We start from the raw sequence: 20437 nt of genomic DNA on the forward strand, positions 1-20437 counted from the left end.
CTACTTGCTAAGCAGAGGAACCACGACTTAGTGGAGGGCATCATCTTTCTGCAGCATTAGTTAAAAACCCACAAGCAAAAAGTATGCAGGTCACTGTTTAAGCAAGTCTAATAATAGAGGAACAGATTGCCAAAACACAAGAAATTTCCTCACCTCCAAAGTGAGTCCAGTCAGCAGATTTGCTTGGCAAAGACAATCTAAAAAAGAAAATGCAGCATTAACAGGTAAGTTTTAGTAACAAAATGGAATGTTCACCTCAAAAGAGCTTATAGCCTGGTAAAAATACAATTAAGGTCAGTTGGTATAAAAAGATTAGGAAGGAACTGTACAGCTGCTTTTCCAACACAGCTTAAAATTAAGGCAGCACAAAAAAAAGTAACAATAAAGTCTGCAAAGTAAGACTTTCAGTCACCTACTTGTTCAGCTCCTTAGTGTGTGCATCTGCTCCTTGCTGAATCAGCCTGTCCAGCACTTCCACAGGAGAAGTCGAGGACATGCAGTCTTCATCCTGGGTTCCCTTGGCTTTCTTTAGCAGCTCCTCAGTCTTCTTGCCAACAAAGAGGTAGGCAGTCTTTGGTAATGCAACCTCAAAGAGGTGCTCATAGAGGGGAGGCTGCCCACTCCCAAACACCACTCTCCTCTGTGCTGGTACTTTGCACGGGCTGGGAGTGAGAATACTCGGCTCCCCAGAGGTTCCCTCCCTGTTCCCAGCAGGGCTTTCCCCAGGGCCTGCACAGGGCTTGTCTATGGGAGTAAAGGTTTGTTTGGGTGTTTCCCGTGCACCCTCAGGCCCAGGCTTGTCCAGAGATGTTAAAGGCTCAGAGGTCTGGCTGTGTCCCTGAACACTGGAGGCTGCTGAGTGGGTCTTCTTCTGAGAGCCTGACAGACTTTCATTTGTGCGGTAAAACGGGGAGTCGAATCCTCCTCTAGGCACCATGTGTTCAGCATCGGTGGTGATCTCGGAGATCTCTTTAGATATTGCATCTGAGGAGAGGGGGAGCATCATGATGCATCTGGTGTTTCAACAGAATAAACATTTCCTTAGCTAAGATGTAGGTAAGGAGGGCAGACATTACCTTCCTCTCTGTCCTTCTCAGCGCTGTCTTCAAACGACAACCCTCCTAAAAACTCTGGAAGATCACTTAAGGTTACCGAACTTTTACTACTGGGTATGTCTAAAAAAAAACCAGAAACAAAAAGTTAGTTGTACAGATGCTGTCTTCTCCAAGCTTAACACAGCACAAAACACAAGTCTTTTACTGCTGCAAGGTCCCCAGAATAAAAGCTTGTCTCTCCTTCAGATGCCTCCTCAGAGGAGGAAGGTATATTACTCCTGTTCCATTCCATGTGGAAAACAGTTCAGAGATCAGTCCTGATCCCAAAACATAATTTTGTACATTTAACACTTGCTATTGCACAACCTCTGTGAGGAAGGCCTTTAAGAGGGAGCATCATATCTACCCTTACCTGCAGCCTCACAGATTGATCCAGACATGTGACAGATAACTTATTGAAGCAAAATTTCATATACAACTTGCTGCTTCTAATAATCATCATTATATTTTTAAATATGCAGGAGAGCAAGGTAAAAAAAATCTCAAGCTATTTCTGGACATGAACAGTTAAACTGAAATCAGAAGCATCACAAGGTTTTAAGTTGAATCACAGGTTAAGGCAGGATCCTGGAACTACAAAGAACTCAGGGGGGAAAAAAATAACTGTGGAAAAGTGTTTGGGAATTGGAACAAGTGTCAATAAAAACTGGAGCTGTTTACAATAAGTTGAAGTAGTGGGGAAAGAAAAATGGAGTTTACCCAATGATTTATCGCTGTTTATGACATTTTGCTGTCGGTACAGTAAAGGCCTCCCAGAATCTGGTTTGTCCTCCTGGAAAACAAAAAAAACCCAGAATACATTAACTGCCTGAGATTTCATTGGCAACTGTGCAGCTGGAAGTGGCAATAGCTGTCTACATTTAGAAGAATTTTTGCAGTGAAATGCAAGTTGTTTTTTTTATAAACCACCTACTCTGATTTTTCTTTCTCAGTTAAGGTCACTGCATTAAGGCAAGTCAATGAAAAAAACCAAGATTAGTTCAGCACAAGAATTTTGCAATACCTTTTTAGGAGGTGTGGCAGCAGCTGAAGGGAGTGAAACATGCACAAAGTCATCTGAAGTGCAGGATGGAGGAGGAGATGTGGCTGGTGTTCCCAAAGGTGTTCCTTTCCCCCCTGCTGAAAAGGAGCACAAGTTCTCTCAGCAGGCTCCCCCTTCCTCCTTTCAGCTGAACATTGCATGTGAAGAATTGTACATTTAAACACCATCTCAGAGCATTTACTTCTTAAATCTCTTTTAACTGTTTATCAACACAAAAATGCAGCTTCCCAAAGGTTGTTTCAGGCTTTGGCACTGAATTCACAGATTTCCTCTCAGTTTGCATCAGCACTGCTCTAGGTGAGGCACTCAGTTCACAGGAGTAATCACCCAAGCATTATCAACTGGCATTCCATAAAAACTGCCAGCAAAATTTACAGCCAGACTTTCCAGCAAAACAAACCTCGAAGGCCTAATTCCAAAAGGCAGCACGTACCAGATGTGCCAAAAGCTTTGCTGTAGGGCTGTGATGCAGACTGGGATGACTCTGACGGGACAATGCCGGGGGACGTCGGTGGCGTGGTCATACCACACACTGCAGAAGGGCTCCAGATGGTGACCTGAGCACAGAGCAAAACACAGCAGAGCTCAGAAAAGGGGCATGTGAAGCACCTGGATCCAGGTTTTCACACAGGAAATCAGGCAGAGATTAAATGTGAAACGAACACAGCTTCTGAAAAACTCACAGCACAGCTCAAAACCATGGATTTTTAAGACTGGCACAAACTATGGAAGTGCAAAGAATGAAAACTTGCTGGGCTTCATCTTCTGCTTTACCTGCTGTGGCTCAGTTGACAGCCTCGTGGACTGTGGGCTCAGAATCTGAGGTAGCTGCCCTGGCATTTGTGATAGTGTTAGCCGAGGAGTGGAATATGGGGTAGAAGTCCCTGAAAGTTAAATAAAAGAGACAATCAAAATTCCAAAGCACACAACACATCAAATACAAACCCATGATTCTTCTGGCTAGGACTAAAAGGCTTTTAATCAAAGCATTTCAAATCCATTCAACATATACATTTGTAGCTAGAGACTTTTCTTCCAGCCCAAGAAAATATCTATTGAATACATTATACTGCAGTTTTCTCTTTTTTTTTTTGTCGCTTTGGGGTAGGTAAGACAGGAGATGAAGAGACAATGTTGAGAACACACTGTAATATGTCTGCACATAGAAAATACAACTTTGTATTTATTTTTTTTAATGACAGTTTATTTTCTGGTGCCTAAAAATCAGACTTTAAGTGGGATAAATTAGTGACATGGATTTTTTTTGCTCTAGGGCCAGCTCTCCTCCAGCAATTGGGTATTGATTAGCCATCAGGCAGGTCTTACCATAGCTGCTCTGTGTGTCAATGTAAGAGCTGGCACTGGGGTCAGTTTGATGATGTTTTAAGCTTGTGCAGAGTTTCCGAGACACAGAGTAATAACCATCTTCATACGAGGCTTCTGCAGGGTCCAGGGAGATTTTGGCACATTCTATCACAACATCATGAGTTTCTAGTCTTTTCCACCTGCAGACAGTTTTTGGATCCAAAAGAGTAAGTTAGTCAATTATTGTTAAAAACAAGAGTTCCTGGAGATAGGAGGAATTGGCTTGCAGGATGGCTCATTTGTTCCAGGCAGCTTTGCATGCTCCCAGCCAAACTGGAACAAGGCACCAGACAGAAATTGCAACCAGATGACTTGTGAGAGAGGGGGTCTCAAAGAGGAGACAAACAGCTCTGACACAGAGATCCATGAAGGTCTGCCATGGAGCACTCTGGAAAGGAGGAACAGCATACGAAGACTTGCTGGATCCTGAGCTTCAGCAGCTGTAGAAATCAGCTCAACTACACTCAGATGTTGGTAGTCAAAATTTAGACATGCCAGCAGTGAGGGAATCTGTATTATTTAAGCAAACACTGTCTGCAATGCCAGTTTCAGATCTGTGTTTTTCCTCTTAAGTTTGGGGAATCTTTTTTACTATTACAATCTCCTTCATCCTGAAAACTACTTCTCACTAAATTAAGCAGCCAGATTAGATCTGCCCAATATTTCAGGGGATGGATGTTCACTGTAAAGAAGAGAAAGCCTTGAAGGCTGTCTGTTAAAGGCTGGGCTGCTTTGGAAATTAAAAATACTCTCTTGTCCAAGATACCAGAACAGAAGGCTTCCACTGGTAGGTTTGTGCCAATTGTGCTCCTGAGTGGTGCCACCCTCCCCCCTGCAAAATTGAGCATTGTGACATTCAATGGGTTCCCAGTTAGGAGTGATTTCCTAGTGGCTCTGAAAAGCAGGGCAAGAGCACTACTGTGCAGCAACAAGAGTCAAATTCTCCTCTTCAGTGGCTGGGCCTGTGGAGACAAGAGAAAAGCAGCAAGTGGTGCTGCTGCAGGCAAATGAGCCTATTGCTAAAGAAAACTAATACAGCTGATAATGTTAACACATACCTGTTAAAAGAACTGATCTGTTAAATGAACCAATATCTAGGTACCAAAACAAGACACACTGAAGCCATTTTAAACACTTAAATCCCATCAAATACTTCAAGAAACCCAAGGAATATAACCCAAACCTTCAGCCAATGAAGCATCTCTGGCAGTTTCACTTTATTCATTATAAGCAAACTGTTTTAGATCTTTATGAGGATGTTTGATCATTAAGTCATAAAAATAAGATAAAGTAAAGTAGAAGACAGATGCCATTCCAGACACAAAATGAATTTAGAACCCCAACATTGTTGTTAATAACCTTTCTCAACAGTTTTTGCTTATTCATCCAGCTGTAAGCTGGGATGAGGGAAGTCCACATGTTTACCTGGTGCACCTACAAATCTGGGTAGGAAAACACCCCCACACAAACTGTTGCTGACTGAAAACATTTTGCTGCAGCCTTCTGAAATAACCCCAGAGAAAGCTGCTCAGTTTGAGCCTTTGCTAATAGCAGTGAGAACATACAATACCTTCGTGGGTCCAGTTCGTGGTCCTTGGATCCAGTCACTAACTCTGGATGAATTCGCACATGTTCCATCATTGGCTGGGAGGAAGAAGAAGGATTTGTTATCAGTGCAGCACCTTTGGGTTCCACTAAACCACACAAAGCTGGTGAGCAAACTACTGATCTAAATAGTTCAGAAAGTTACATTTAACAGGTAAGGTTAATACACAGCTTCAAGAGTTGATCCCAACTGAGCTTTCAGTTAAATCACTCGATTTTATACTGTTTTGTTGAACAGCCCTCAGCTGAATTAGCAAATTAATTGCATTTAATTTGAATATATAGCTATAAATACACAGATGAGCAGCATTTTACCTTGACTACTTCTTCAAAGGTCTCCAGGTTTTCCTTCATACTGTAGTGAGAGCGCAGAAAGGAGACAAAATTGCAAGGATACATTCCATAAAGACGATGAAAGAGAGAATAAACGCTGGCATGAAGATGGACAAGATAAATCTCTGCCACATGACCTGGAAAAAGTAGTTAGAATCTTTTTCATTACATTGGAGAAAAGAACAGAATTTCTAAGAATGCAAGTGAAGTACTTTTAAATTTGAAATGTTAACTGGAACAAGTCTTCTGAGGTACAAATAGTCCCTAGTGAAACTGTGAAGTTTTCTCAGAAAACAAGCAACACTTAGTCATCAGCTCACAGCAAACCAGAAATTAGGATAAGGACCATTAATTTCAACCAGAGTGCTGTCATTCTCAAAGCACAGCTCTGATTTTATTCCAGTTAAAACCTGAAACTCTTCTAGACAGTGAGCCAGAGTAAGACTGACTGAATGATACTGTGATACTGTAATGATTAAAAAGGAAACTAAGGTTTGTTTCACTTCAAAAGGTAAGAAGTAAAAGCTTGTAGCCACTAACAGCAATCACAACAGACAAATCTCAGTATTCACCTCAGAAGTTCCAATCCTACTTGCAATGCAGAATGGCTCTCTAAATAGCAGCTCTATGTGCTTAACACAGCATTTGTTCATTCAGCCATGAGCCACGCTCACAGATACTGCTGGTGTTAGACATCAGACCCCTTACAACAAATCCAGCAAAGCCAGGGCTCTGAGAAAACCAGTTTTATCAACCTTCATGACTATTGAGAGTTGCACATTAAAATAAACTCTTATATATGTTGCTTCTTTCCCCTCCCCACTGATACCTGGGAATATTAAATTCCTCAAAATCTGTCTCAAACATTAGCATTTTCCCTTCTCTCTCCATTAAGATCAATCTCTGCTTTTCACTGTCATCAGGGCAGTACTTTGGTTCAGTGAAATTTCATGCAGTAGCAGCACCACATGGAAGATTCTGAGAGACTTCTAAATTCTGAGCAAAGAATTCGCCCATGCTCTCGAACAGAACAGCTTGTGGGCTTAACACATCATTTTCTGCGTTTAAATAATCTCAGACCATTAAAAGTCTCACAAAAGAATGTGCTCATCAACTGCACACCAGTCACAAGGATACTGCTAAACCACAACTGCATGCAACAAAGTGGAAATCTCACCTGGATTCTGCAAGCACCAGGCTGAGAGACGCCCAAAGATACCAAAGAAATCATGAAGGTACTGTTTGCCAGACTGAGGAATCATTGGCAACATGGTTATTAGCACTAGGACACCTGTGGTGAGTACTACTACATCTGTGTCAGTCTGCAAGAAGGGAAAAAACCTGCATTAGTTAAATGTGGTGAACTTGATTTTTTCCAAGGATGAAGTGAACATTGAATCATCATCATGGAAAAAGTTCTCTATTGAAACAGTCTCTCTGAAACCTACCAGAACTTAATGATCCAAGATAATTGAGTATTTTCATACAGAACAACTTGACAAGAAATAGATTTGGGATTCTTGCTCCTACTACTCTGCTGCATTTCTGTATACACACTTGGATTAGCTGAAAAGGGAACATCACCACAGTTCCACAGCTGAGTAAAAACAATTAGTGGTATGTGAAGCATCTTATGTGCCACCTTCCTTCCCAGAGCTAAACACATACAGTGTTCAGAGGCTCAGAAACTTCAGATCTGATCAGGGGGTTTAAGGTGTTGGCCAGTTACCAACACAGGGGTCAAAAGCTTTTCTACTAAACCTGGCTGCTGGAAATTTCACCCAGCAGGAATTTAAACAATGACTAGAACACTTCATCTTGTGCCACAAGAAAGGGATGTGGCAGTACAAAACTTTGGCTGGATGAAACAGAAAGAGAGAATCAGATTTTAGGAAAGGACACAGAAAATGTTCAAACTCTTTCCTTGCTTCCTAAGTTTAATGCACATTTTCCTTGGCAGCTCCTCTGCTTTGTCAGCACAGGGCGCACAGAGAACAGGTCAGGCTGTGGGCAGGTGCTGCTGAGCTCTCTGGGTACCTCCCAGGAGCCACTCACGCTGATGGGACAGTCAGCTGATATTATAATAATTATATATTATTTTTATTTTAAGGGATTTATCCTCCTCTCTGTGTCTACAGCCTCTACTCTCCCTCAGTCACACAAAACCTAACAGAGCACATTTCCTGCCCATGCCTCTCCTCTGTCCACATCCCCAGCACTTCCACAGCTCTGTCCTACTCCCAGCAGCTTTCTGACACACTTCACTCCTCCCTCAGTCACACTGCAAAGGGCAAAAGATCTTGTCAAGCACATCAGGAGTTCCAGTGACAGCAGCTGGAGCTGCTCCTTTGCAGTTACAAATTTGTGGTGGTTTTGTTTTGAAGAGTGCTAGCACTTGACTGCATCGTGCATTTAAATGTGACTTCATGACTACTGTGGGCTCTTCAGTATCATAATAAATTCCATTACTGACAATGAATTCTAAGTCTCAAAGCACTTTTCATTCCTTATTCACTGGTACAGTGCTGTACAGCATTACAGCTGATCAATCTGCAGATGAGGGAAAAAACCCACAAAGCTTGGGGGAACAGCTGTAACCCAGCATGTCTGTAGCTAAGAAGGGAAAGTCTGCTAACACCAAGGTAATTTCACCAAGGAATAATCCACTGCATGGCCCATCTACACTGCAAGTAGAGGACACAAATTCAAACTGCACCAGTAGGAAGTTACTGTAGTTCTCATTAGGTTCACATTCAAGATATCCACCAACTTCACCAAGAGCCTTCTTGTCTTTAACTTATTTTAGTTTAAATAAACATTCCTAACTCACAGTGACAGTGGCTCTTAGAAACAAGATTGTCAGCAGTAACAGCATCAGCACAGAGTATTCAGCTGATATTAATAGCACCGTGGCTTAACTAAATGACATCAAAACAGGAATCAAATGCCTCGCATCTGCATGCAAGTTTACATCAAGAGTTTTATAGGCAGCACTGACAGTTCTTACCTTGAGACATTTAAGTAATGAAAGCAGGAGAGGTGCTTGAGAAAGTTTGTGTTTCCAAGATGGTTGTCGTCTTATCACATGTCCCAGCAGAGAGAGGGTGGGTAAACGAGTAGCAGCTTTGCCCATATAATCATTAATTTTGTCCAGTAGATGCTGATAAAGGATTTTGCAGAGAGTGGTAGAAAAAGAAAGGTATTTATATTTAACTGCTCTATACTCTTTTTGACTGGTCTATATTCACAGTTCATCAATATGGAAATTTTAAGCATTTTACAAATATACAGGATCCCAAGGAAACAGAACCCTGCAATAACTTTGACACTACTGGTAAACAAATGCAAACTATACAGATCAGAAGCAGTCACTGCACTTCAAAATGTTTATAAGTAAATAATAAAAAAAAACCTGGGCAGCAGCCAGTTTGCAGTGCCACTTCCAATCTATTTAAAATCCTTACTTGCTCTCAAAATACCCAACTTGTTTTAGGCTAACACATCCTGCAGCAGGAGCACTGTAAAGAGACAACATTAATCCTCCAAACCCTTTCCTTTATAGAGGTTCTTTGCTTAACTGGGTCAGTTTAAACAACTCAAGAAACAGAGACCTCTGAAGTCTTTTCTTTTAAAGCTTAAACTGCTCTTACTACAGAGATACTACATCTCTACAGCAAGGTAATTCTACACCAGAGTGGGACCCCTAGAGTTTTAACAGATGCTATTTAAAGGCTGCTTCAATAGCAGGCTAAAATCTGCCATAACAAGATTTTTTTTTTACCTTGTCATGAGGCTCTTGCAGAGTGGACAGAATATGCAGTGCCTGCTGAGAATTGGTTTCCAAGTAATAGTCCACCAGGTTGTTGACAAGCATAGGCCCACGGTCTGTCAGTTTGGGGACAGCAAGGAAAAAACCCAAAAATATTCTCAATACACTAAAAATGAAGCACTTGCTATTGCAGAACTTTTAAGCAACTATTACACAATTTCTAACATAAAGCAGTCCTTGGTGTTTAGCAGACCTTTGGGAAAATGAGACCTCTGAACTACATTTCCTGGTTCCAAACCATTCAAGTGATTGCACTCAGCTCAAGGAAAGGAATCAGGTTTTTTAACAACCAACAATTCCTGTCTAAACATAAAACCTTACAGGTAGCTGAGCTGCAAGAGTGCTTTACCCAGTAAAGTGTTCAGGAGTGACTTGATGTTCTCTCCCTTCAGCAGAGAATGGAGAGCAAGTTCAGGGACAAGGACACTGGCAGTGCTTCTCATGCTCTGAAAAGGCTCTGTCAGCACAAGTCATGCCTCAACAGCAGCAATCACTTTTCACAAAGTCTGAGTCTGTTTTGTTTGGGAGTAGGGTTTTTGTTATTTATTATTATTATTAACAAAATCCCACTGGTTTCCATAATGTGGGTGACACCTAATTGTTTCTAGATACACTTGACAAAGAAAGTTTCATCAGCTCACACTTGAGGCTCTGCCTCAGGACAAGCCAGTCATTTTGTAATAGTGTTTTAACAATTATGTAACAGACCTTCCAGGAGCCATACCATTAAGCAAAATGGACTGAAGAGAAGCCTCAATCCTTAAAGCAATTTCAAACCCAAATATCAAGACTTTCTTTCAAGCTGCATTAGCAAAGACAGTGTTTGACAGGAAAAAAACCCCACATTATTCTACCTTTATTGATGTAAAAACAAAATCCTCCCCAAAACTACACGAAAGGATACGTACCACAAATGAGATTATCTTTGAATGCAGCTGTTATATCTTCCAGGACACCCAGAATTGGAGAATCCAGCATTGAGAGGAGCTCACCAACATTTCCTTGCTGTGCCATGATGCACGTACTGACATGAATGTGGAGCTTAAAACTTCAGGAAGTTCTTCATTGGTGTCTTTCTACCAGACTAGGAGAGAAGAGACAGCAGATGAGCGAGCTTTTCCCTTTCCATATAAAATCTCTCATCTCTCCTATTTCTTTTCCACACAAGTGCCCATTTAACACTGAGAGGATTGTTAGGGTTTCCACACCTGCAATAAAAGCTGTAAGAGTTTCCAAAAAGCCAATGAGTCATGAGCAGGGTTTTCTTCGTTGTTTTCACAAAGACATTAATCTGTTTTGCAGATGACCTCAGTATCTAGACTATCAGAGAATTCTCTTCACATTTTTTCAATTTGCTCTCCAGGTCAGTAAACTGAAGCTAAAGTTTTGAATAAAATGCAAAAAGCTCCCTGGAATCCCTCCAATCCTGAGTTCTTACAGCAATTCCTCCTCAAACCACGTTTCTAGTCTTGTGTATAAGATTAAAATGTGGAGAAAACAGACACCTCCAGATCCTTCTCCACTCCTGTGACCAGGTCAGGAATTCACTGCCCTGGGCTCTGCATTGTTGCACCCGGAGAGATTTGGGCTTTAAGACTTTGCACCGTGGCCAGGCTGCAGCTGTTGGGAAACTCAAGCAGGGCTGCTGCAGCTGCTGCTCCTGGGCAGCCTGAGCACACCACACACAGCCAGAGCAGCACAACACACCTCGCTTTCACTCCTGGGATCTGTGATCACAAACTCTGCAGTGCAAAAACCGCACGAAGGATTAAATGCAACAGTGTGCAGGTAACAACTGGTCAGCTGCACAGTGCAAATCTCAGCCATGTCAGGCTTTTAAAATGGCTTCTTCCCAGGTACCAGCACCAGAGGGACTCAGGTGTCACACTGACCTACCTCCCACAAAATAAATCAATTTTTATTTCATCCAGGAGGATCCTATACCAAACCTTTCCCAGAGGAAGAACAAATCTGGCTTTAGATCACATCTAATATTATTATCAGCAAGGGTTTCTTCTTCCCTCCCACTCCAAGCTAGAATACATTTTTCACTTCCCCCATGGAAGGCAAGACTGACACATACCAAGTTTACATATAAAATTCTTTTTCTACTGTTTTTCTACTGCAGTTGTGTTTACAGCACCTGTTCTGTGGATGAGCTGAGCTTCTGTCTGCAATGCTGTCAGCCACACACCGTTCATGATCACTAATAAAGGAAAACCAGAAAGAAGAGGTTAAGAAAAGGCACAATTTATTTCTTCCTTATCACACCAGGTATATGTTGAGAACATCACTAAGTTTTTTACATAGAACAGAAGAGTTGTGCACCCCCTGCATGAGAACAGACAGCCCTCAGTCTGAAAAACACCAAAAGTTGCTGCAGTTGCCCTTTCCAGAACTGTCCACAGGTTAAGCTGTGCAATTACTCAAACTAGATGGTTTTCACAAGATCATGGGTTTGTACTGTGACCCTTCAAAGCTGCTACACTTTCATTTATGGCAGGTAGAATCTTACACACAAAGATATATTCTCTATTCTGAACATACAGTAATTAATTTAAGCCTTTAAATTCTATTCAAAACATTTTTAGGCATTAGCCAAGGAGCACAGATCACTGCTCTGTTTTAAATGATAATGCTGTAATTACCTATATACATATTACTTTCTTGAATATTTATGTTTAACAAAGCCACTGGACAGCAGGAGTTAACGTGTCCACCAGTAAACTTTGTCATTTGCAACATATCACTCTGCAGTTGCAGAACTGCCCAAGGTCACTTTTCTTAGTGCCACCAGACATCAGCTTACTTAACCTGGCACTGATTGCAAATTCAAAGGTGATAATATGGCACCACACTCCCAACTGGCATTTCAGTAGCAACAAACTGGCTGGAGCATTCCAGTAATCACCACCACAGAACATAAAACCCCTCACCCTCAGCTTTCAATGATTATAACTGAACAGTCCAAATGAAACTTCAGGTCAGGTACAAGCAGCCAGCAGAGTCTGATCAGTGAAGTGTTTAAATTTAAATGTTATTTCCTTCTTAGTCTAATGCTGGCAAAAAGCTAAACCTGCAAACTTAAAACTGGCTGGTAGTGTGAGCAATACTGGGATAATAATAGAAGAGAGACTTGGGGTGAGGGAAGTTGCTTTTTACTGAAAGCAGAACGGATCATTGCTTTTCATGAAATCAGAGCTGGCATTTGTTGTGGTTTAGGATTTTGGTTTGGGCTTTTTGTTGGTTTTTTTTTCCCCTACATTGTGCAGACTCCCAAGCTTCAGCTCCTTCCTCAAAGCACTTGCTGTTTAGGAGACAAACAATGCTCAGAGAGTGACACCATCCTTTCAAAAGGTTTAAAGCCACACATCCATGCAACCTAAGAAGTCAGCCTTCCACTCTGTTAGTCCTTCTGAGGAATTAACTGCTTCTTCTGTTTCTGGTAATTATTATAATATTTTGAATTGACTCAATGACTGCATTTGCAACATTGTATGGGGAAGCAGCTCACTCCAAGGAATCTATTCCTCCTTTTCTGAGAACACATCTTTCCAACGGGCCTTGCTGTCCCTCCATTTCTATCGGGACACAGTCTCAGCTATGGTTAAGCAACAGATTCACCAGCTTCCTAAGCAACATGAATTTGTTGTTTAAAGTCTTGCTAACAAAAGAGATGCACGGCCACACCCCCAGAGCAACTGCAAGCAAAACCTGTTTTGAGAATTAAAGCAGCAGAAACATGAGTCTGTCTTTTTTCACCCTGTAAAAACCTTGTCAACTCTCTTCTCTTTGATTCCCATACCAGTGGAAAGAGTATTTTTTTTTTCTTATTTTCCTTAAGCAATACCATTATATTAGACCAGATCTTTGTCACACCAGTAAAAACCTCAACAGTTTCACTGGGTTTGATACTGCCAGAGAAAAATTTACAGCCTTGTGAAATCATAAAAGACACTTTTGGAGATAGTATGGATGGGTTCTGGAAATCAGGCTCAACAATACCTCTGCAGACAGATGGGGAAAACCCGGGTTTAAATGTTGAGAAGGTAAGAGGATTTCAAACTTTGTGCCATTGTGCTGGCACGCACAAACTCTGCCATCAGATAAGGGCGAGGCTGATAAGGCGAGCTCAGCTGCGATAAGGACACACACATACACACGTAGGTAACGGATCATTTCCCAAGCTCCCTGACTAAAACAGATGGCTGCAGTGACCTTGTGCCATTAAATCCAGCATCGTTTATTTAAACTTGTCAATCGTGCACTGGAGTACTTTAAAGTGCAGCAGTCTCCACTCCAAAAGTAGTCAAAATATTAATAAAAGTATTTCAAAGCACATCTAAAAATGGGGCAATGTTACACACAGGTAACTCAGGAGGTGGAAGTTTATCTGAAGTTACACCAAACCAGTCAATGTTGTCACCCCACTGCACACAAATGGCTGCAACTTTAAAAAAGCAAATCACAGCGTTCTCAAGGTAAAGTCATTTATCATTTTCAACTCTAAGTAAGACTGAGATGCTCCAAATCTGTGCCCAACACAATTAACAAGCCAGGAAATTCCACTTCTTTCAGGCAAAGGCAGTTGAATAAGTAGTTTACAGTCAACAGGCTTTTAGTCAGCAAACGCTGTGTTCTGCCATGAAGTTCAGCTCCCTGGTGTCAGTGTGATTTATCACAGCCCCACCAGGAATTTGCGATGTGATTTTCAAATCCTGTAGATAAGCACAGGGCAGGTTAAGGGGCTGCCATCACCTTGTGAAACAGCGGGATCAGCCCCTGCCTGTGCGGGTATTTTGTATCTGGAATTGATACTGGTGCGGTGAACAGGACATCCCTGACACCTTTACAGTATCACATCGCCAGCAGCGCTTTCTGCTCAGATACACAGTTACAGGATGAGCCTCTCTAATACTTCCATCTCCAGATATTGCAGTCATTCCCTCATCAGAGGAATTTCCACATCCCTGCAGCCATTCTTGCAATAATAGGATTAAACCAAGTAAGTTTTCCATGTGATTTGAGTCACTGACTCTTCACTAACTTTTAAAATACTTGGTTAGCAAAGAGTAGAAAAAAGTCTGTTTAAATACCTTTAAAATGTAATATTTTAATCTCACTGGAAAACATCACACCAACAGCACTTCTTCTATTCAAGAGCTTTCTTTAAGATTTACTTAGTAAAAAGTATTTACCAATACAGCTTTGGAGCCATGTTACAGGAGGAAAAGGAGAAACCAACAAGCCAAGAATCAAGTCTAAATTTTTTTTCAGTTGTTAATTTAACAACACAAAACTGTTTAAGCTAGAAACTCAAGACAAAGGGAGAGCAGAAATAGACTATAGAAATATTAACTGGAAAAGGCTAAACAGATAAAGATACAGCAGAGAATTCCCAAAGATTATGACTTCTCTAAGTATTTCTGTCAAGAGAAGATGTTCTTCTGTTCAGTGTATTTTTATCCCAAGCCAAATGAAAAAGCAGCTGGTAGTGCCAGTTATGCTGCTCGCAGGGGTGGGGAGGAGGGGGACACACCACAAACACACAACACCCAAATTCAGACACCAGGAGCACCTAGGAGGGGATCAACAGCAGCATTTTATCTCTGCTCATTAAGCAGCAGATAAATTTAGGGTGTGCCAGTAAATGGTTATTACCCCCTCTGCCCCAAGAGGAAAGGGGATTTCAACACCACAGAATGTCCAGATTTACACTTTTCCATCTGATTTCTATTGCAGGTGAGGTCAGGTCACATCCCCAGGTATTGCTTTGGCAAAGGCCATGAACGAGGACAGGATTTTACAGCAATTGTGTTCAAAGAAAAAATCAGATTGACAACACAGCAGCCCTTTTCATTCGCATCTTTGAAATGTTGGTCATGAAAGGATTAAGCCTCACCCCCTCCCATTCAGCACACAAAACTGAAGCCCATTTAATGCTTCCTAACCATGCCCAATCTTACATTTCCCTCACAGTTAAACTGAACATTGCCATTATACGAGTGACATAAGCAGTGAATGAAAAGTTCCAGCAGGGAGAAAAATCACTGGTGGCATAGGAAAGCAAGCAGCTGCTAATTCCCTTTTTCACCACCCAGAAATAATAACTCTAAACACTCTAAACCTCATTTCAAACTGATCACTACAACTGGTAATACAATCAATTTAACTTATTTATTCATCTTTAAAGAATGAAGGTGTCTGGCTTCTTCTAATAGTAAATATTTTCCTGGTTATATTAAGAGCTGATACAAGATTCCATTACTAAACTAGATCATTATTTATAGTTATAACTTGATATTATACACATTCTCCTGTACTTTGTTACAGGTGCTTAACTGACATGGGAACAGGAATATCACAAAAAAGCCCAGCAAGCCCAAACAAAGAGAGAAAATCATATTCAGAGATATTTAAAATTCTTTGGTCTCTATGCTGTGCTAATACATTATTGCTAATTGCTACTCATCACATTTCTGTCAGAGGGAAAATTATTTAAAAACAATCCATGTCATAAAAAGCCCAAACATGGAAGGGCTGTCATTACACCCTCTGGCAGAAGCCAGGATAACCAGCCAGCTACTAAAGGGAGTCAGGGAATTATTGCAATTCCTTACACACAACTGCATATATTAATAGCAAATAAATAAATAAGAACAAGCCCTGGCTTTCTAGAACAATTTAATTAACACTACAACATGGAAAGTCAGTCCAATCATGGAATCTTTTTAACTACAAACAGGTGATCAGAGAGCTCTAAACTCGGCACTAACACAAGGAGTGAGACTCCTAAATCTCTGCAGCATTTTTTTTTTTTGCCCCCAAGAGGAACCTTTTAAAATATTCACAGAGTTAGGCAGCAATTCAGAAAACCTTGAAACCACTGCAACCTATCTAATGTCCTCATCAAGGCATTTTAACTGCTCCAAGAATTAAACCCAGCATTACACAGAACACAAACGATGTATAACTGTAAAGTAAAAACAAAACATGAATAATGCCCAGGAAAGTGACAGCAATTCACCACTGCAACAACTTTGCTCTGGATCTTAATGTGCTACTCAAGGAAATGCTTATGCTAAGAAAGGAACCATCATTACTTGTCCTCATTACGTTGATTAAACTACAAGAACATATAACACCAGACATTAAGCTGTGACATTCTTTCTTAAATACACACCTGTCTGCAACTTGCCACAAAATCTGATGCTGTCCCCTGCTTCCACCACAGCAAAGTGCTTCGATTATTTTGTTTGTTTATTACTGAAGAATCCCAGAGTGGTTTGGGTTGGAAAGGACCTTAAAGACCATCAAGTTCCACTCCCTGTTCCACAAGGACACCTTCCACTATCCTAAACTGCTCCAAGTCCTGTCCAACCTGGCCTTGGGCACTTCCAGGGATGGAGCAGCCACAGCTCCTCTGGGCAGCCTGTGCCAGGGCCTGCCCACCTCACAGGGAAGGATTTCTTCCTAACAAATGAAAAAGTATCTTTTCCAAATATCTATTTGTGTGTGTTTGCACCATGCATGTGTTACACAGAGGCTGAATCAATCCCCAGCTCCTGTCAGGGCTGACAAGAAGGTGCCTGGCAGTTGGAAGAATTTCAGGAATCAGGACAAGTCAACATCCCAGCAGCCCAGCTGCAAATAGAGCCAGCATTCATTTTAAACTACAAATAGTTACTGAAGACAAATATTTGTCCAAACACCCAAACATCTGCAGTTGGCCAGCATATGTCACATGGGAATCCATTAATAATGAGACTTTTTAAGTCACTATAAAGGTAACAAAGAGTTAAGGTGTGAGGATTAAACACAGCCAGAGATAAAAATCATTTTAATTAAAGCTTATCTCATGACACATTAGATATTCTGACTACATTTACAGCGGTGTAAGTCCATGCAATTCCCCACAAATGTAATCTTGGGTGAACCGGGCTGCTAAAAACACCGGAACAAATGAACAAACAAAAACAAAGCAAAAAGGGTTTTCACTGAGTAAAGGACTTTAAGTGTCTCATTTTATTGTAAACTTCAGTGTGGTGTAGCTATTTCTGATAATAAAAACACCTGATTGCTGCTCAGCAGACAGATGGATTCCCAAGGTTCACACTGATTATTAAAACTTCCAGAGTTTTCAAAGATTTACTTTCTAGTTCACACAATTAAACTGAAGAGGAATTTCTTTCACCTAATGAGATCACCTCAGTAGTGCTTCGATTCCGATGGATTTCCAACAACTACCCCCAGGATTTAATATCAGGAAACTGCAGGATCAGACCACACAGAGAATGAAAACCTGGATTAGCACCCACTGGAAGGTTCTCTGGAAGCAGCAGTTCTGGAAAGAGTTCTGCACACAAAACCTGATCCCGGTTTCTGGGTCATTTCCAGGGGTTTTGAATCATGCATTCCTTTAAGGCACGTTCGTCCTTTCACTCATTGCCTTGTAAAAGATTCATTAGAAAAACCCCAACCCTGAGCAGCAAGGAGAGGAGCTCTGCCCAAACTGATAAAACAATGACAGAGGCTGCATCCATAGCAAACAAAGGCTGAAAACTTCAGAGCTGCAGCCTTCCAAGTTCTTTGTGATAACAGGAAGCAAAATGTTTTATTGTAGAAGTAAACAACATCCTGACTTCACATTACCTACCCAGGAGCAAGGAAATGAGAAAAGCCTTCCTCACCGAGGGGACAGACTTTAACAACTGCTTTATTAAATACCCAACCCCGGACAAGGAAACCTCCTCAGCAAGTAACCAAGGCAGGGGAAACCTGGAAATCGCTACTCAGCCTTTGCAATGGGGATGCTGAGCCTTTTTCGATAAAAAGCGCAGAATTAAAAGGGCGCTGTGGCTGGTGGGGGATCCCTGCTGAGGGGGGCAAAGCCCCGAGCCCCCCGGGCAGCGACCCGGAGCAAGTTTGTCTGGAAGGAAGGAAAGGGGACAGAGGGAGGCAGGAAAGGGGACGGAGGGGGAACAACACCCCCCCCACCTTCCCCATCCCCCCGACCCCTTCCCTTTCTCCTGCCGCCTCCTCCCCCAGCCCTTTCTCCCTGCTTCCCCGCTCGTCTCTCTGCTCTGCCTCCTCCTCTCCGTCCCCGCGGCCGTCCCCGGGGTCGCCGCGGCGGTGGCGGCGGGGGGCGGCCCGGCGCACTCACCTCTCCCTCTCCTCCCCTCAGCTGTTTACCACTCCGGGCTCCTCCGGCCCACAGGGCGCCGCCATCTTGGCCCTGCCTCCCCCTCCCATCACAGCTCTTCGCCCCTCGGATCCCTCCGCCTCACAACCTAGTTCCGCCTCACCGCCTCTCTCTCCGCTGGCTGCCCGCCTTCTCTCCCGGTCCCTCCCCGCTCCGCTCGCCTCTCCCGCCTCACGGGACGTTCCCGCCGCGGGGGATGAGCGGGGGGCGAGCCCGCGGCGGCCGCGCCCCCGCGGAGTCCCGCGGCGGAGGGATCTCGGCGGGGGCAGCGCTGCGGCGGGCGGAGGTCGCGTGATGCGGGGGGCGGGGCCGCGCGCGGGCGGTAAACAAGGCCCGGCCCTGAGGGGACGCGGCTGAGGGAAGGGTTCAGCGCTCTCGGTTCCTTCGGTTCTCTACGATCGGACCTGGGAGTCCTGTGCAAACCGCGGCGATGTGCCGAAAAGGAATAAAAAAGCGTCTCGGAATTACCGCTGTGTGCGGAGCGGTGCTGGCGGGACGCGGCTCTGGTGGCTCCCGGACGGAGCCCCCGGGCACGCGCCCCAAATCTCATTGGTTTTAATTGATGAGCGTGCAAAGCTCGTTTCCTTCTCCTGTTTTTGGATCCCTGAGGACTTGTTCGTCCAAACCGTGCGCAAGGACCCTGTGTTTGGTTTTGTTTTCTTTCTCCCCACCCCCCCCGCTAGAATGCAGCAACCGCACGACACAAACATCCCATCCTCGCAATAAAGGTTAATCTTTCCCTGTGGAAAATGCAGGGTAGGAGGGGAAAAAAGGAAATTACCGCGGGGAAGGATCCCCAGCCTTCGGTTTTGTGTGTCACGTGCAACAGGTTTAAAACTCAAAATTACGTGTTTAGAACTCAACATTACGGGTTTAAAACCCAACATTACGGGTTTAAAACCCAACATTTCAGTCCCCATGCTCCGTGTTTCTCCTCCCAGAAGGAGCTGCTCCCAAAGGGACACGCCGAGGGTGCTCGATGTGACCCTGGAATCTGCACGAATCATCCGCAGATCCCAGCAGGAATCACAGGCGTTAAATTTGCAAGGTGGAAATGAGGTCCAAGGGAAGAAAAATCAGATTAGAGCCCCATCTGAGAGGGATGGGTTGATTTTTAACTCCAGTGGCAGTTTCTGTGTTTCCCTGCAGGACTGAGATAGTTCCCTCCCGCTGCACCTGCAATGGGTCATCCTGCCTCATGATGAGATAAGAGTTGCTTGGAGCCAGCATATTTTTAATCTAGCCCTGCCTTGTGCCTGGCAATTAATATTTATTATGGTCTGGGCAGAGTGATGGTATTTTTTTTTTTCTTGATGTGCTGAAGACGTGTTTGTTTAATGTGCCACAGAAAGGAGTGGAAATTAAGATGAGCTTCAGAGAAGAGCTGGAAGCAATTAGTTGTGTTATTTTACTGGGACTTAATTGCCGTAACAGTCAAATTGACAAAGAAAACATGGATGCTATAGCAGGGCTTTGCTGCTGGATTTGAAAGGAGAAACAACTGCACTAAAAGGGACATGTTGTAATTAACCTGTTTATTATTACTGAGCTGTACATTTAAAAATCTATTTACTTAGGATGCATTGGAGCATGTGACACGTAGTAAGCACTCACAGCAGCACACAAAATTAAACTGCCCTTGTGTGCAAGCAGGGTTCTTCACATCCCCTGTGGTCTGTGTGGGTCAGGGCCAGGACAAGCCTCTGGGAGCCCAGATAAGCCCTCTGTGGCTCTCCCTTCTCTGCTGAGCCTGAATAAGAGAGAACGGGGAAAATGATATCAACAGGAAGAACATAAAATAAGAATGACCACACGGGGTCAGCTCAAAGGTTCTTCCAGCCCCAAATGCACCTCCAGCTCTCTGGGTTCCTAATTCAGCTTGTGTGAATCACCTTTTGATGGTGCTTTCAGTGGAGAGATGAACATAAGCCACAGACAGAAATCCA

The 20437-nt window shown here is 42.9% G+C and overlaps 1 protein-coding gene across 6 annotated transcripts in view; it reads right to left on the minus strand.

Moving 5' to 3' along the window:
* Positions 1 to 18717, minus strand: part of TSC1 (TSC complex subunit 1) — a 26039-nt gene extending 7322 nt beyond the window's left edge. For 3 of the 6 annotated variants that reach the window (XM_063409598.1, XM_063409596.1, XM_063409594.1), the window contains exons 1-16: positions 18453 to 18570; positions 11433 to 11495; positions 10198 to 10373; positions 9242 to 9345; positions 8468 to 8620; positions 6638 to 6782; positions 5443 to 5597; positions 5093 to 5166; positions 3484 to 3662; positions 2932 to 3041; positions 2591 to 2714; positions 2119 to 2234; positions 1815 to 1887; positions 1077 to 1175; positions 417 to 984; positions 154 to 197 (exon numbers count right to left, since the gene is read on the minus strand). In XM_063409598.1, coding sequence (XP_063265668.1) covers positions 154 to 197; positions 417 to 984; positions 1077 to 1175; positions 1815 to 1887; positions 2119 to 2234; positions 2591 to 2714; positions 2932 to 3041; positions 3484 to 3662; positions 5093 to 5166; positions 5443 to 5597; positions 6638 to 6782; positions 8468 to 8620; positions 9242 to 9345; positions 10198 to 10303 — 2050 coding nt within the window. In that variant the 5' untranslated portion in view covers positions 10304 to 10373; positions 11433 to 11495; positions 18453 to 18570. Of the gene's footprint in view, positions 1 to 153; positions 198 to 416; positions 985 to 1076; positions 1176 to 1814; positions 1888 to 2118; positions 2235 to 2590; positions 2715 to 2931; positions 3042 to 3483; positions 3663 to 5092; positions 5167 to 5442; positions 5598 to 6637; positions 6783 to 8467; positions 8621 to 9241; positions 9346 to 10197; positions 10374 to 11432; positions 11496 to 18452; positions 18571 to 18594 lie in introns of those variants that run through there. The other 3 variants (XM_063409599.1, XM_063409597.1, XM_063409595.1) reach the window with 2 other exon arrangements.
* Positions 18718 to 20437: the final 1720 nt, after the last annotated feature.

The sequence above is a fragment of the Prinia subflava genome, chromosome 12 (genome assembly GCF_021018805.1).
Source record: "Prinia subflava isolate CZ2003 ecotype Zambia chromosome 12, Cam_Psub_1.2, whole genome shotgun sequence".
In the NCBI taxonomy this organism is placed as follows: domain Eukaryota; kingdom Metazoa; phylum Chordata; class Aves; order Passeriformes; family Cisticolidae; genus Prinia; species Prinia subflava.